The sequence below is a fragment of the Pelecanus crispus genome, chromosome 18 (genome assembly GCF_030463565.1).
Source record: "Pelecanus crispus isolate bPelCri1 chromosome 18, bPelCri1.pri, whole genome shotgun sequence".
In the NCBI taxonomy this organism is placed as follows: Eukaryota; Metazoa; Chordata; class Aves; order Pelecaniformes; family Pelecanidae; genus Pelecanus; species Pelecanus crispus.
The window spans coordinates 7,438,449-7,452,825 of record NC_134660.1 but is presented as its reverse complement, the minus strand read 5'-3'; the positions used below and the strand labels follow the sequence as shown (position 1 = coordinate 7,452,825).

The 14,377-nt window shown below is 54.9% G+C and overlaps 1 protein-coding gene and 1 gene segment (V, D, J or C); one reads left to right on the top strand and one right to left on the bottom strand.

Annotated features, from left to right (window-relative positions):
• Positions 1–987: 987 nt before the first annotated feature.
• LOC142595297 (T cell receptor alpha variable 4-like) lies at positions 988–5,712 on the bottom strand. The segment is given in 4 exon segments: positions 988–1,056; positions 1,129–1,181; positions 1,842–2,132; positions 5,667–5,712. Coding segments are annotated over 4 exon segments (459 nt in total).
• A 1,554-nt stretch (positions 5,713–7,266) lies between these two features.
• Positions 7,267–7,572, top strand: LOC142595163 (feather keratin Cos1-1/Cos1-3/Cos2-1-like). Its single transcript, XM_075722708.1, has one exon. The coding sequence runs from the start codon at positions 7,267–7,269 to the stop codon at positions 7,570–7,572; it is 306 nt and encodes a 101-aa protein (XP_075578823.1).
• Positions 7,573–14,377: the final 6,805 nt, after the last annotated feature.

Below are 14,377 nucleotides of genomic sequence, written 5' to 3'. Positions count from 1 at the left end.
AAAGGGGGGGGGGAGGGGGGGGGATGCACCTCCAGAGTGTGCATGTGATTTAGCACACGCATGTGCCTTCATGCAGGGGAGCATGAAGGTGTGTGTGTGACTGGTCTGCATATATGTAATTGTGTGGGCATAGGTGCATGGGCATAGTGCTTTTGTGTGTGTACATCTGTGTGCCAGTACATGTGAGGAGGAAAAGGCAGTGAGTACTTCAGACATTTCCCTATCACTTGTGACCAGATGCCCTTCCTCGCCGAGCAAATAGCCCACATCTACTTAGCCTTCCAAGCACCTCCATCTCAGGGTTAAACCCCGTTTCCATGTCCAAGGTACTGAGGGGCAGAGAGAGAGCAGGGAGAGGGCTCCTCTGTGGGTGAATGGGCTCAAGCTGGGCACATGACTCTCCTCAGCTGCATCTCCCCCTCACACCCACTGCACGTTGGTCTCCCCTCAACCACATTAGAGCCTCAGACACAGGACTTAGAGAAGATGGCTCTGTCGAGTCCAACCCCTGGGTGGTGGGTTAATGAGGAGGGTGTGGGCATGTTCTTATCCTGATGATGCTGATGACTCTGATGTATGCTCTCCCTATATGGAGCTAAACTGCAGAGACGTTACACTGTGTGTGCGCACGCAAAGCCCCCCTTTGTGGAAGTAGAGCGCTGGCTGTGACGGGGAAAGAAAATTGGGATCATGAGCTGTCAATACCTACTAGGTGGATGGAGAGGAAGCAATGTCAGGCAGTTATGTACAGCTTGAAGTGAGTCAGCAAGGTGAGATCCGTTTGTCCTCCCTTCTCCTGACATCGCGGCATCCAGAGCTCCTCCAATAAATCAACCTCTTTCCAACATTCTCGCTCAGCCAAGGGGACCGTGGCTTTGTGTGGAGGATGGTGCACGAAGAGATGTCGTTTGGATCATGTGCATTGGCTGAGCTGGTGAGTGAAGCCTGCCCAAGACATAGAGCAATGACGTGCAATGCCTTGCACGTTTAAGGAGAGCCAGATGAAGGGGCATTTCTCTGCTCTTTAGCCACATGAGATTTCTGGTATGTAAATTCCTAAAGGAGGAAGAAAGGAGAGAAAGGGATCCTTCAGATGGGGGTTCAGCTCCATCTGTCTTAGACACCCACTTGGGGATGAGATCGGTTCTCCCCTAGAGAACTGGTCAAGAATCCTCCCTCGTCTGCAGGGAGAGCATAGATTAGACCCTGCATTTGTGCCAGCTTCTTTCTCAGCAGAGGTGCCTCGCATGGGATTCAACTCAGAGGGATTTTGCCTTCAAGCACTGAGGCATGGATACCTCTGCCCTAGTTCATATGTCCAACTTATTCATCTGAGCTGCTTGCTAGACTCCTGCCTGAGTCCTCAGAGAGCCCTGGCACTCCTGGAGGGCTTTTAGCCAGGTGTGTAAGGCAAGAGGAGCCATGTGTCCCCAGTGCCTTTTCTCTGCCCGTGGAGAAAGACGCGGGGGTGCTCTGAGGAGCTGAGAGAAGAGTGTTTCATTGTACATCTTTCAACTCGGTCAGCATCTTATTTTCTGCACCAACACCATGTCCTGCCGAGGAGGGCAGGAACGGAGCGGCTGGGTGGGCACCTGGTGCCCAGCCAAGGTCAGCCCACCCCATGAGCCCAGGCACTGACTGCAAGGAGGACCTGGGGATGCCGGTGCCGGTGTCGATGCCGAAGCCGTTCCCAGGACCGGTGGCGGCGGCGGTGCCGGGGGCGGAGCGGCAGCGCCCCCTGTCGGTCCCGGCCGGGGCTGTCCCCCCGCCCCCCACACACACGCCCGGCCCCGCCCGCCGCGGTTCGTGCCCGCCCGCAGCCCCGGCTCCTCTCCCCGTGCCTCCCACGCCGCAGTAATACACCGCCGCGTCCCCGCGCCGGGGCCGGGAGAGCCGCAGGGCGCTGGACCGGCGGTCTGCCGCCACCGACAGCTGCCCCGGAGGGTCCTGCACATCCTTGAATTTCTTCACAATGGAAGCGATGAATGAGGGGCCTCGGCCTGGGAGCTGACGGTACCAGTAGATGGTATCACCGCTGTTTATGTTGGGGTGTGAGCAGTTGATGCTGATGTCGGTGCCCTCGGTGGTCTCTGCCAAGGGGTCCTGCTGCACCTGGGCTCTGCCCACAGCCACTGCAGAGGAAGGAGAAGGGAAGCCCAAAGGTCATCAAAGATCGCCCAGCTCTCATTCTCCCAGAGAAACTGTTGTGAAGAGTGGCAGTGAGACAGAGCCGGACTGGAATGGATGGAGAGCTGTTCAGCTGGGATGGAGAGTGATCCTGGTGTGGGTGTGTGGAGTGAGGGACAAAGGCTGGCAGGGAATTTGGAACTGATGCATGCAGAGATGGGAAGAAAGTCAGGTGCATGGATGGATGGATGGACGGCGAGAGGGAGAGGCGACGGGAGAGTTGGGTGTGTTCCAGTGAAGGAAGGAGGGCTGAATTCAGGACAGAAATAAAGGCTGAATGCACGGGGGGGATGAGAGGATGTATGGCACAGTGCAGGAAAGCAAACCTGTGCGCACAGCTAGGAAGGAAGCAGAGGGAGAGATGAGAGGGGGTCTCAGAGCAGGAAGAGGGGTTAGGGATGGTAGATGCATGGAGAGATGGCTCAGAAGAGGGGCGGATGCACACATGAAGAGAGGAAGAGACAGTAGAGTAGTAGAGAGTAGTACCCAGGGAGAGTGGGTATTGCAGTGAAGGAGGGCTGAAATCAGGGCAATAGTAAGTGCGGAATTACCCGAGGCAAGAGTGCGTGCCCGGAGCAGCGGGCGCACGTGCCAGCCAAGTTGTGATGGTAGAGATGATGGGAACAAAGGAGGCTACGTAGGGGGGACTGCAGAGCTCTGGGAAAGGGGGAGCAGAGAGGGCAGAGAGGCCGGGAGGGGAAAGAGACGGTGCAGAAGGAGAGGGCCGAGCTGGCGCTGGGCTCCCTGGGGAGCAGCCCGGGCACAGAGCCTACCCCCCCGCCACCGCCGCCAGCCCCGCGCACCCAGCAGCACCGCGGCCAGCCCCGCCAGCCCTGCGCCCCGGCACCGCCGCATCCCGCCGCTCCGCCGCCCGCGCCTCGCTGCCCGCCGCCAGCCCCGGCTCTCTGCTCCGGCCGCGCCGCCTCCTCTCCTCTCCTCTCCTCTCCTCTCCTCTCCTCTCCTCTCCTCTCCTCTCCTCTCCTCTCCGCTCCGCTCCGCTCCGCTCCGCTCCTCTCCTCTCCTCTCCTCTCCTCGCCGCCGCCGCCAGCTCCGCCCCGGGGCTGAGCCCTGCGCCGGCGCCGCTCGGGGGCTCGCCCGGCCTCCCAGTGCTCAGCGGCTCTGCACGGGCACAGCTTTGTCTCCTGGAAGCCCACTCTGCCCGTCCTCTCCCACCAACAACAAGCCTGCCCAGTGCCCGCTGCAGCCGGCGGCAGCTGCAGGGCCCTCACCCGCCACATGCACCAGCTTCCCAGAGCTGCCTGCCACCGCAGGGGCTGCAAAGAGCAGCCACGCATTTCCTGCCCAGGGGAAGGAAGGAGCAGGCTGCAGAGCCTCCCTTCAGCTGCCTCTCCCCAGTGCCGGCACAAGGCCTGACAGCTCTGCTGAGGCCGAGGGGGTGTGAGGACAAGTGAGCCCATGGGTGTGCAGGGCTCAGGGAGGGCTGGGAAAGGGTGGGAATCTCAGAATGCAGGTGAGAAGGCACCTCCAGAGGTCATCTAGATTCAACCCTCTGCTCAAATAGATCCCATCAGATTGGCTTGGCAAAACTCACATTCGGTCCATCCTTGAACACCTCCTGGGATGGTGTCCTGGTTGCGGCTGGGATAGAGTTAATTTTCTTCCTAGTAGCAGGCATAGTGCCGTGTGTTGGATTTAGTAGGAGAAGAATGTTGATAACACACTGATATTTTTAGTTGTTGCTCAGTACTGCTTATGCCAGTCAAGGACATTTCAGCTTCCTATGCTCTGCCAGGCGCACAAGAAACTGGGAGGGGGCAGAGCCAGAATAGTTGATCCCAACTGACCAAAGGGCTATTCCATACCATATGGTGTCACGCTCAGTATAGAAAGTGGGGGGGGACTGGCTGGGGAGCAGCGATCGCTGCTCGGGAACTGTCTGGGTATCAGTCGGTGGGTGGTGAGCAATTGCATTGTGCATCACTTACTTTGTATAATATTATTATTATTATCATTATTATATTGTTATTATTATCATTACTATTTTATTTTATTTCGATTATTAAACTGTTCTTATCTCAACCCAGGAGTGTTTCTCACTCTTACTCCTCCAATACTCTCCCCCATCCCATCAGGGTCTAAACCACGACAGATGGACATTGCACAGCCTCATTGGGAAACACCTTCCTTTTCTCATTATTTCTTTTAGCCTATTGCTTAATCAGCTTTCCCCATGTCCCAGTTGCTTCTTCACAGCCTCTACTCCTATCAGTGAGACCTTCCAGTATGTTGGTCCGTCTTTGTCTCCTCTGATTAAGTAGTTGTAGAAAGCAAGCAGGTCTTCCCTGAGCCATCTCTTCTCCAAAACAGGCAGACCTGGTTCTCTCAGCTTCCCCTCGCATGTCATGTTTGACAGCGCCCTAACCCCTGGGTTGCCTTTGTTGGACTTGCATGGCTGTGTCGCTATCCTTCCTTGATGTGGGAGCCCCAGTCTGGAAGCAGCACTCCAGAGGTGGTCTCAAATGGGACAGAGGGGCAGGGACACTTCCCTGCACCTGCTGGCAACACTTTGGCTGTCACAGCTCAGGGTGTGTTTGGTCTTCTTTGCTGCAAGGGCACGCTACTGTCTCACGTTCAGCTAAGTGTCTCCTAAAACCACACATCCTTTTCTGTGCAACTGCTTCCTCGGCAGCCTGTCCCCAACGTGTCTGAGTGCGTGGTGTGGTTTCTAGCCCAGACGCAAAGCCTTGCCCTTGCTCTTTTTGGCCTTCATGAGGTTCTAGCCAGCCCATTTCTTCATGGTCACAACTCTTGGAGCCTGCTAGTCGAGCACATTTTCCACCCACCTTATCAGCCTCTTAATGAACCTATTCATCATCAGGAAGTACTGGAGAGGGAGTCAAAGGTCCTTCTAAAATCCAGGTGCACACATGTCCCCTGCCCTTCCTCTTCTCTAGACTTCCTCTCACATCATGAGAATGAGCAATGAGGTTGGCCTTGGGCAACAGCAGAGCTGCAGCTCAAAAGAGACTCCATGGAGAGGGGAATCAGGCCTGGCTGAGCTCTCCCAGCAGAGCTCCCTGGCAGTTGGCTCACTAAGGTCCCCAAGGGAACGGGGGAAGCCCTTAGCTCAGTGCCTCCAAGCTGGAGCTGAGCTCAGGCTGACAGATATTCCGGAGGGGAGATGCACTTAGAAAATTTGCCCAGTGTGCAGAGCCCATGTGAGAAAGAGGGTCTGTTCTGGACATGGCTGTGGGAGAGCAGCAGGCTTTGGGGGATGCGGTCTCAAACCCAATGTCCCTTCCCTTCCCTCCCAGGGGCAGTTGCTGGGCACTCAGACTGACATTCCAATGCAGGGCATGAAGGTGTTTGTGGGCTGAAGCCCAAAGCAGTCCTCAGGTCTTTGGCTTTCCCTGCGCAAGCCACAGGGTCTGTCCTTCCACTCACAGCACAGCGACATCAGGCTTCATGTTCCTTTCATTCCGTACCTGTTCAGGACAAGGTCTCAGTCCCTGCCTCACACAGCAGCACGTCGAAGGGCTGCACAAGGACATTTGGCATTGACATGGACGTGAGAGGGGGCTGTGTCCCACACCAGGCACCGCTGACGCTGCATTGGAAGCAGATCCACTGGGGGATGGCCAGCACGAGGTGGGCAGGATTCCTCAACCTTTCTCCCTGCCCATCCTTTTGAACTCTCTAGCCCTGTGGAAGGCAGCGGTGTCCTGGCTTGGAGAGGCAGGGAGGGGGCACTGCCAGTTCCGCTGAGACACTCCCAAAACTGTTACCATTGAACTAAAGTCAGGATCCAAGCTGGAGTGAACCTGTTGTTGTTGTGTCCTGAAATTGGCAGCAGCAGGGCGTGAGCTTTGGAGGGGCAGGAAGAGGAGGTCTCAGGAGGCAGGGGTTGCATTTCTGTGCCTCTTCCCTGGACAGATCTCGAGCAGGCTGCTGCCATCAGCACTCAGCTGCACTCAGGCTCCTTCTGACCCTGGGAACCTGCTGCTCTGTGGTGCTCATGGACAGGGCAGAGGAGAGTGTCCCTGCCATGAGCTGCACATTCCCTCCTGATGAGGGTCACACAAGGACACACAGACATGGACAGTAGACACAAGTAAAGAACACACATAGGAACACAACGAACCATGGACTCTGCTAAGGTCCCCTGGGGAGTGGGCAGTGTGAGGCAGGATGAGGTCAAAACCTAGGAGCACAACGCACACACCTGGGGAGGCAACAACAAGTGAGCATTGGGGTGATGTGAGGAGGGAGGGAAAGATAAGGACATAGGACATCCTCATGCATGGGAGCCCATGGTGTTCAGCTGAGGGTGGCTGGACCTTCTTCCTGAGAACACCACTGCAAACAGCCCCACCGCAGTGACCCAGGCTGACGTCACCTGCTTGCTCTGGACCCATCCAGCACTTGAGCTGAGACTTCTGCCAGCACTGCTGCATTCTTGTCCTACAAATGCTGGGGCCTTTCATCCAAGTGCTCAGAAGAAGCCTTCATTGGGCAATGGGCATGGCACAAATCTGGAAATGAAAAGGCATCAGTGCAGGAAATCAAAGCACAGCCCATGTCATTAGCTGCGCTGGTTTGCATTCAAGATGAGCTTGTCCGAGAATTGCTACCTCTGCCGCGGGTGCCTCTGGTCCTGCGGCAATGAAGGGCAGGTATAAAAGGCAGCGCAAGTGCCTGCTCTCTCATCCACTTCTCTTGCCTCCTTCTGCTTGGGAACCAGGTGAGTCTGAAGCCCCTTCTCCTCCTCTTCCAAACTGAGATCTCTCCCTGATGGACCTCTCAGCTGAAATTGCTCTGTTCTTTGCTGCATTTCAGATCTTCTGGTCATGGGAGAGGGAAGTGGGGAGAAGGTCTGGTTAGAGAGAGGCTGGGATGTGGCTGCGGGGGCTTTTGGCTCATGAATTAGGAGAGAGTGTCCCTGGGCCAGGCTGCTCTTTGTAGGGTAATGGAGACCATGTGGCGCCTAGCGCATCCCTCTCACCACTGAATTGTGGCCTTGCCTCCTTTGTCACTGTGTAACCAAGGCTGCTGATCACCCACCCTTGTGCTCTGCTTCCTCCCTGCCCTCTCTCCCAGGTGCACCTCTGACTTTGAGACATGTCCTGCTACGACCAGTGCCTGCCCTGCCGGCCCTGCGGCCCAACCCCGCTGGCCAACAGCTGCAATGAGCCCTGCGTCAGGCAGTGCCAGAACTCCACCGTCGTCATTGAGCCCTCTCCTGTGGTGGTGACCCTGCCTGGACCCATCCTCAGCTCCTTCCCACAGAACACCGTTGTGGGCTCCTCCACCTCTGCTGCTGTTGGCAGCATCCTCAGCTCTGAGGGAGTGCCCATCTCCTCTGGGGGCTTTGACCTCTCCTGCATTACCAACCGCTACTGTGGCAGAAGGTGCCCTCCCTGCTAAAGATGCTGGGAAACCCGTAGGAACACACCTTGAGGAACTCAGAACACGGTGCTGGGCACGGGATCGAGATTTTGGAGGTGTTTTCAGTATAGCTGAATGGCTTTCCCTTTTTTCCCCTCTTCTTTGTTTGCTTTGTATCCCCTTGGCAGCAAGGTCCCACCAAGGCCAGCCTGGTGGGGACCATCTGTCATGCAAGAACTCTCCATGGACAAGGACCGCAGACTCTAGGCTGCCTCCGGGGCTCCCTGCGCTGCTGTCCTCCACTCAGAGTGACTTTGTGCCCCTCTTTTAACTCATTAAAGTTCTGCTGCATTCAGGCCGGGCCTCCATGTGGTCTTTCTCTCTGTCGACACTCCCCAAGGTGCCAAAAGAAAAAGGTGTTGCTCATGGATGGAAGGGAGGTGAGGGCACAAGGAGACCCTTCTCCATTCACAGAGGATTGGGAGGTTGGGACACCCTGCAGTGCCTCCTCTTTTGGGCACCATCCCTGGGAGCTGAAGAAGTCATCCCTGGCTGCTCGTGGCCATCAGGCCTTGCCTTGCTGTGCCTCTGCCCACAAATGGCCAGAGAGGCAGGAGGTGGTGAGGGATCAGCAGCCCCGTCAGCTCTTGAGGAAGGAATGTCCTCTTGCTAAGGTTTGAGCTGCACTGCGGTGGCAGGGGCTGGGTTTGCAGCACCAGCAGGCGATTTGCTTTGCAGAATGTCAAAAATGGTAAAGCAGGGAACAGCCTTTGGGATGGACCACAGCTACTGTTCCACCTTCCTCTCCCCTCCACCACCCAATCGAGCCAGCAGGCGTTGGCAGGGAATAGTCACCCATGCCATGGACTGCATCGAAGCTGGAAATTGGAGTAAAACATTTGGGAGCTGAGGGCAGTCAGCACAGACATGGGGACAGTGAAATGGTGTATTTCTGAGGGAGAGCAAATTGCTCTGATACAGAGCGTGCAGGAGAATGTGAAGATCAGCAAGGACGAGGGTACTGGGTACACTTCCCAAGAGAGCTGCAGGGGGGCTCAGAGCTCTTGACTGCTTGCTCCCCCCAGAGAGTCTGTGCTCAGAACTGGCGGCCACTCTCGGGGGGAGGGATTTGGTTTTCCATGTAAATCTCCTCCTTTCTCATCAGTGGAAATGCCTCTTGGCAGCCACTATAGCCTCATATTCTATTTTCTGCATGAAAATCCAGATGTCTTGACAAAAGTATAGAAGTGGAAGAACAGAAATCCCCACACCTATGTCCTCCACCCGGAGGGAATTATGAAGCTAACAGAAACTAATGAAGCATATCTCGGAACAATTGAAGACCAAAAGCTTCAGTCACTCTTCTCCGGTCTCTTCCTTCCAAGGGTGCTGGAGGACTGCCAGCTGCTGGGCGGAGAGCACTGCTCCCCCTACACTGTCATGTCCTATGGCCACAGCTTGCCTACCTGCAACCCGCTGTGCTATGGGGCCATCCTGCATCAGGCTGTGTGCATCTGGCTGGTGGCAGGGACATGGCTGGCCGGTTCCCTGCCTCCTGCTCTGCATACAAGACTCACCTCCCAGTTGGCTCTCTGTGGGCCCAGGCACATCTGCCACTTCTTCAGTGTTGCGCCAGCCCTGCTGGCCATGGCTTGTGCTGGCACTTCTGCAAACAAGGCTGTGATTATCTGCAGTGTTGGCAGTGTGGCCCTCAGCTGCTTCCTCTCCATCTTCACTTCTTACAGGCGCAGAGCAAGAGCAATCCTGTGGCTCTGCTGTGCAGAAGGCAGGCACAGAGCTGCCTCAACCTGTGCTTCCCATTTCACTGCTGTGGCCTGTTCCTATGGCCCATGGGTCTTCATGGGAAGTGACCTCAAACGGGTCACTAGACAGGGCACTGCTTGTTCTTTACACGGCTCTTACTCCCCTGCTGAACACCTTTAACACACCCTAAGAAACAAGGATGGGAAAGCTGCTGGTATTTGCTCACATGCAATACACAACTGGCAGGGTTGTAGTGTTTGACAGCTGAAATGATGACTCAATCTGTTGCCATGTGAAGAAAATGCTCTAAAGCTCAACTTACCAAAATGGGGTAACCATTCTGTGGATCAGATCTGCATAGGGTCCTGTGCCCTGGAAAGTGGGCAACACTTTTTCCTTGTGCTGTGGGAGTGACTGAGCACTGGCATAGGTATGCCAGGGAGTTTGCTGAGCCTCCCCCCTCAGAGAGATTAAAACCCCACCTAGACACAGGCCTGGGCAACTGGCTCTAGCTGGTCCTGCTTGAGCAGGGGGGGGTGGACCCCATGACTTCCAGGGGTCCGTTCCAACCTCAGCTCTTCTGTGATTCTCTCATTCTGTGAGAGCAGCTGATGTTGAGCAGCTCAAGGTCCTCAGCATCTGAAGGGATGCAAGGTTATCTATATTGTCCTCTCTCTCTTTCTCGTCTTAGTGCTAAGAAATGGCATTTTCAGGACTGCTTTGTAGAGGCTGAGTGCCTCTCTTACTGGCATGCTATCAGTGTCATTTCCAGTGCCCCGGCCTCAGTGTTTGCAGCCTGTGGGGAGCCTGGCTTGTCTCGGGCACTCCACTCCCTGCTGCTGTGTGAATACATCCCTGAGGCAGCAGTCCCTTTACAGAGCAGGGGCTGGTCCTACACCTGCACACCTCCCCCAAGGAGAAGACTAGGGACAGCTGGGACCATCTAAGGCTGGAGGAGTTTCTGCAATTGTAATGTGGGGATTCTTTGTGGCTGCAGCAGTTTGCATGTTCTCTACTTTGTACATTACCCCTGACCCACAGACTTGGGACAGGGAGAGGCTCCATGTCTAGAAAGGCCACAACAGCTTCCACTCTGCTGTGGTTCCTCTCTCTTTTCTACTGAGAAAAGAGCTGACAGCCTCAGTCAAACTCTTGAGCTCGCTAAAGCTGATGGTGTTGGATTCATTGCCTTAACTGTAGGGCCTGAAGGACCTGCCTAGAGTCATGCCGAGAGGCTGAGAGCTGGCCCTGAGTGCCCTGGTTCTCAGCGGTGTGTGTGCATGTTCATGCTCACGTACATGTTCCCCTGGCTGTGCTCATGTGCGCTTTTGCACATACGTGTGTCTGTGAGTGCTTGTGGTAATGCACATGCAAGCGTGAGTGTGCACAAATGTTGCGCGCCAGTGTGTTTGGGCACGTCTGTTGATGAGTGTGTATGTCTTTTATCACATGCACGTGCCTTCATGCAGCTTAGCGTGGACGGGTGTGACATTGGTCTGTGTATATGAAAGTGTGTGGCCATATGTGGTGGATATGTGCTTTTATGTGTGTCCATCTCTGTACCTGAGCGTGCACTCATATCTGTACGCAAATACACGTGTGCAAGAGCATGCATATGTGTAAGCATGTGTGTTTGAATATCTGTGCATACATGTTGGCATGGGGGGTGGCTGTGCCTGTGTCTGCACATGGGCTCCTTTGGGAACCTGTGTGCACACACCTCTTCATAAGTGCACACACACGAGTTACTGTTTGGGTGCGTGCAAGCTCACGTGTGTGGTTGTGCCCATGTGTGTGAGACTGTGTGCACACACGTCTGTGTGTGTGCGTGCCTGTGAGTGTGCATACCTCTGTGTGTGTGTATAGGTGTGCATGGGTGTGCACCCATGAGGGTATGTCAAAGGTCTTGCTAAAGTCAAGGTACCCCAGAGCCAGTGCTCCTCCCCTTCCCCACAGTGCCAGGCACCTCCTCAGAGAAAGCAAGAAGGTTGGTGAGATGTGATTTCTTCTTCTACTGCGGGTGCTGCTTCGTTCCCAGAGAGTCTGCAGGAGGATCAGGGTTGTGGTAGACCTGTGGAGAAGCCATACCAGGAAAAACTGAGGAGAAATAGGCATCGAGTACATCAGCCTTTTCCCCATCATTTGTCACCAAGTCCCCTTCCTCAGCCAGCAATGAGCCCTCATCTACTCAGCCTTCCTTTTGCTGCCAAGAGGCTCAGAGGTACCTGTCTACATTCCCTTCACCTGCCTTGCACGTTTCCACTGCATGAAAAGCTTTGGCTTTTCCTGACTCACCTTTGTGCACATTGCAGAGGACCATCCTTGTGCTCTGAGGACGCTGTCCTTGGAGGTTAGCCAGCTCTCCTGGGACCCTCTGTGCGCCAGGGCAGCTTCCCATGGCATCCTGCCAAGCAGGTAGGTCCCTGCTGAGACTAAGATGTGCCCTTCTGAAGTTGGGGGCAGAAGTCATCCTGTTTGTCTTGGTCAGTCTCTGAGGATCTTCAGAGGCACAGCCTCATGGTCACTGCAGGGAAAGCTGCCCTGGAACTTCACATCATCCAACAGTTCTCCTCATTGGTGAGTAGCAGGTCTAACGGAGTCTGTCTTCTAGTCCCTTCATGGATTGCCTGCATCAAAAATTTGTCTTCCAGATGCCCTAGACATGTCCTGCTTTGCTTGTGCCCAGCCACTTTGCTCCTGCAGCAGATACTGAGGTGGGAGAAGCCACCCATGAGTAGCAGGGCCTGTGACTGTGAGGCTTTCCCCAAGTGCGTGACATCAGGAGGCATCATCTGCCTCCTCTTCTTGAGCAGGAGGTGTGTAGCAGACATGTAACTACACCACCACCTGTGTCACAGCGGTAGTGTGAGAGCCTCCCCTGGCATGCTGTCCCCCATGCACACCTCTTCTAGCCCTTGTGGTCTCCCTGTTCTTCAGTCTACGGCACACCTCCCCCTCCATACCTACTTTGAACTCCTCCTTCCAAGGGTAGCAGCTGTTTGCAAAGACACTCTTGCCCTCACCTTGCCAAACCCATTCTGCTCCTGGCCAGCAGTCCTCACTCTTCCAAGGGGGTCCCCTGGGGACAGAAGCCAAAGCTGCTGAGTGCTGCCACACCCCGCTCCTGCCATGCACGCTGCCCAAATGAGCTCTCGAGGGAGAGGGATTCTCTTCTGACTTCTGTGCTGTGCTTTACACCTCATTCTTAGTAAATAAAATGGATCAAGATCCCTTCAGGGGGTATGTCCTTCCAGCCCTGTGGGACCAGCTCAGATTCCAGACATCCTCATGTAGGAGCTTATTCCACCCAAACTCCCTGCCCTGCAGGGAAGAACCTCACAGAGCCATCTTTGTTACCAACAAAATTCATAGAATTAAATATATAGAATATACATCTATACATAGAATTCATCAAATCATAGAATGCTTTGGAAGGGACCCTGAAAGAACATCTAGTCTAACTCGCCCACCATGGGCAGGGAAATCTTTCATTAGGTCAGCTTGCTCAAAGCCCCATCTAACCTGACCTCGAACACTTCCAATGATGGGGCATCCACAACACCTCTGGGTGACATATTCCAGGGTCTCACCACTCACATTGGAAAATATTTCTTCTTCATGCCCAAGCTAAATCTACCCTCTTTCAGCTTAAAGCCACTGCCCCTTGTCCTGTCACTACAGAGCCTGGCAAAATGTCTTTCTCTCTCTTTCTTATAAGGCCCCATTAAGTGTTGAAAGGCCACAAGAAGGCCTCCCCAGACACTTTCCCCTCTCCACGCTCAACAACCCCCATCTCTCTCACTCTTTCTTCATAGCAGATGTGTTCCAACCCCTTGATCGTTTTCGTGGCCCTCCTCTGGACCTGCTCTAACAGGCTCTACAGACTCTTCCCACAGTCAGTGAGGAGACCTCAGCTCACACACAGGACTTATCCCATCCCACAGCAGATGTGCATAGTAAATGGGACAAACCATCTTTCTGGACACACTGATCCTGCAACTGAGCGATCATGGCCTCTACACTCCCCAGCTGGCATAATCCCACAGCAGGGCCTGCCTACCTGGTCACGTGTGCATGGCTTGCTTCATCACGCGGTCAGAAGGGAACCCACAGGCTGTCCTACCAGAGCCTACAAGCACCTCCATCCCATGGCTAAAGCCCACATCCATGTCCATGGTACTCAGGGACAGACAGAGAGCAGGGAAAGGGCTTTGGTGTGGGCAGATGGGCTCAAGCTGGGCACGTTACTCTCATCACCTGCATCTCCCACTCTCACCCAGTGCCGAGCAGTCTTCCCTCAGCCATGCTGAACCCTTGCAAAAAGGACATGCAGAAGAGGACTCTGTTCAAGTCCAACACTGTGCAGTGGTCCTGGACAGTGTAGACAGCCTTTGTTTGGGTGCCTTGAGTCTTCTCCATTAACTCAGGTGACTGGACATCTAGATCTGTGTGTGTGTATGTGTGTTGTCTAAGACAGTTTTTCAGTCTGTCTTCAGTGTCCTTCACCGGACTCTTCCGGCATGTTGAGATGAGTCCTCTGCCCACGCTGATGTGTTTTGCACCGGAAATGCTTGGGCCTCTCATCCGGTCATGCAAAATACGCCTTCACTGGGGAATGTGCTTGCCATAAAGCAGGAAATGAAAAGCTGCAATCGAGGAAGCCAAAACACAGCCCAGACCTTGGGGCTACTTCAGGTGTGAGAGGGAAGTGGTGAGAAAGTTAGCCATGGAGGGAAGCTGGGACTGTAGTGAGGTGGCTTCTAGACTAAGAGGCTGGGCAGTAGCTGCACAGGAGGTGGTGGGTCTTTTTGGGCCCTGTCAGGATGAGGCCAAGAAGCCCTCATACATCTCTGCACAGCCTCCACCTCCCGGTCCTGCATGGTCTTTGGCTCCCTCATGGTGTGGTGAAAGGCTGCTCCTCATGCACCCCTGTGTTTTGCTTCCTCCCTGCCCTCTCTCCCAGGTGCCCCTCAGGCCCCAAGACATGTCCTGCTACGACCAGTGCCAGCCCTGCCAGCCCTGCCAGCCCTGCGGCCCGACCCTGCTGGCCAACAGCTGCAATGAGCCCTGTGTCAGGCAG

Excerpts from the sequence above, each read along its gene's own strand:
- LOC142595163 (XM_075722708.1), top strand. The coding sequence starts at position 7,267 with ATGTCCTGCTACGACCAGTGCCTGCCCTGCCGGCCCTGCGGCCCAACC.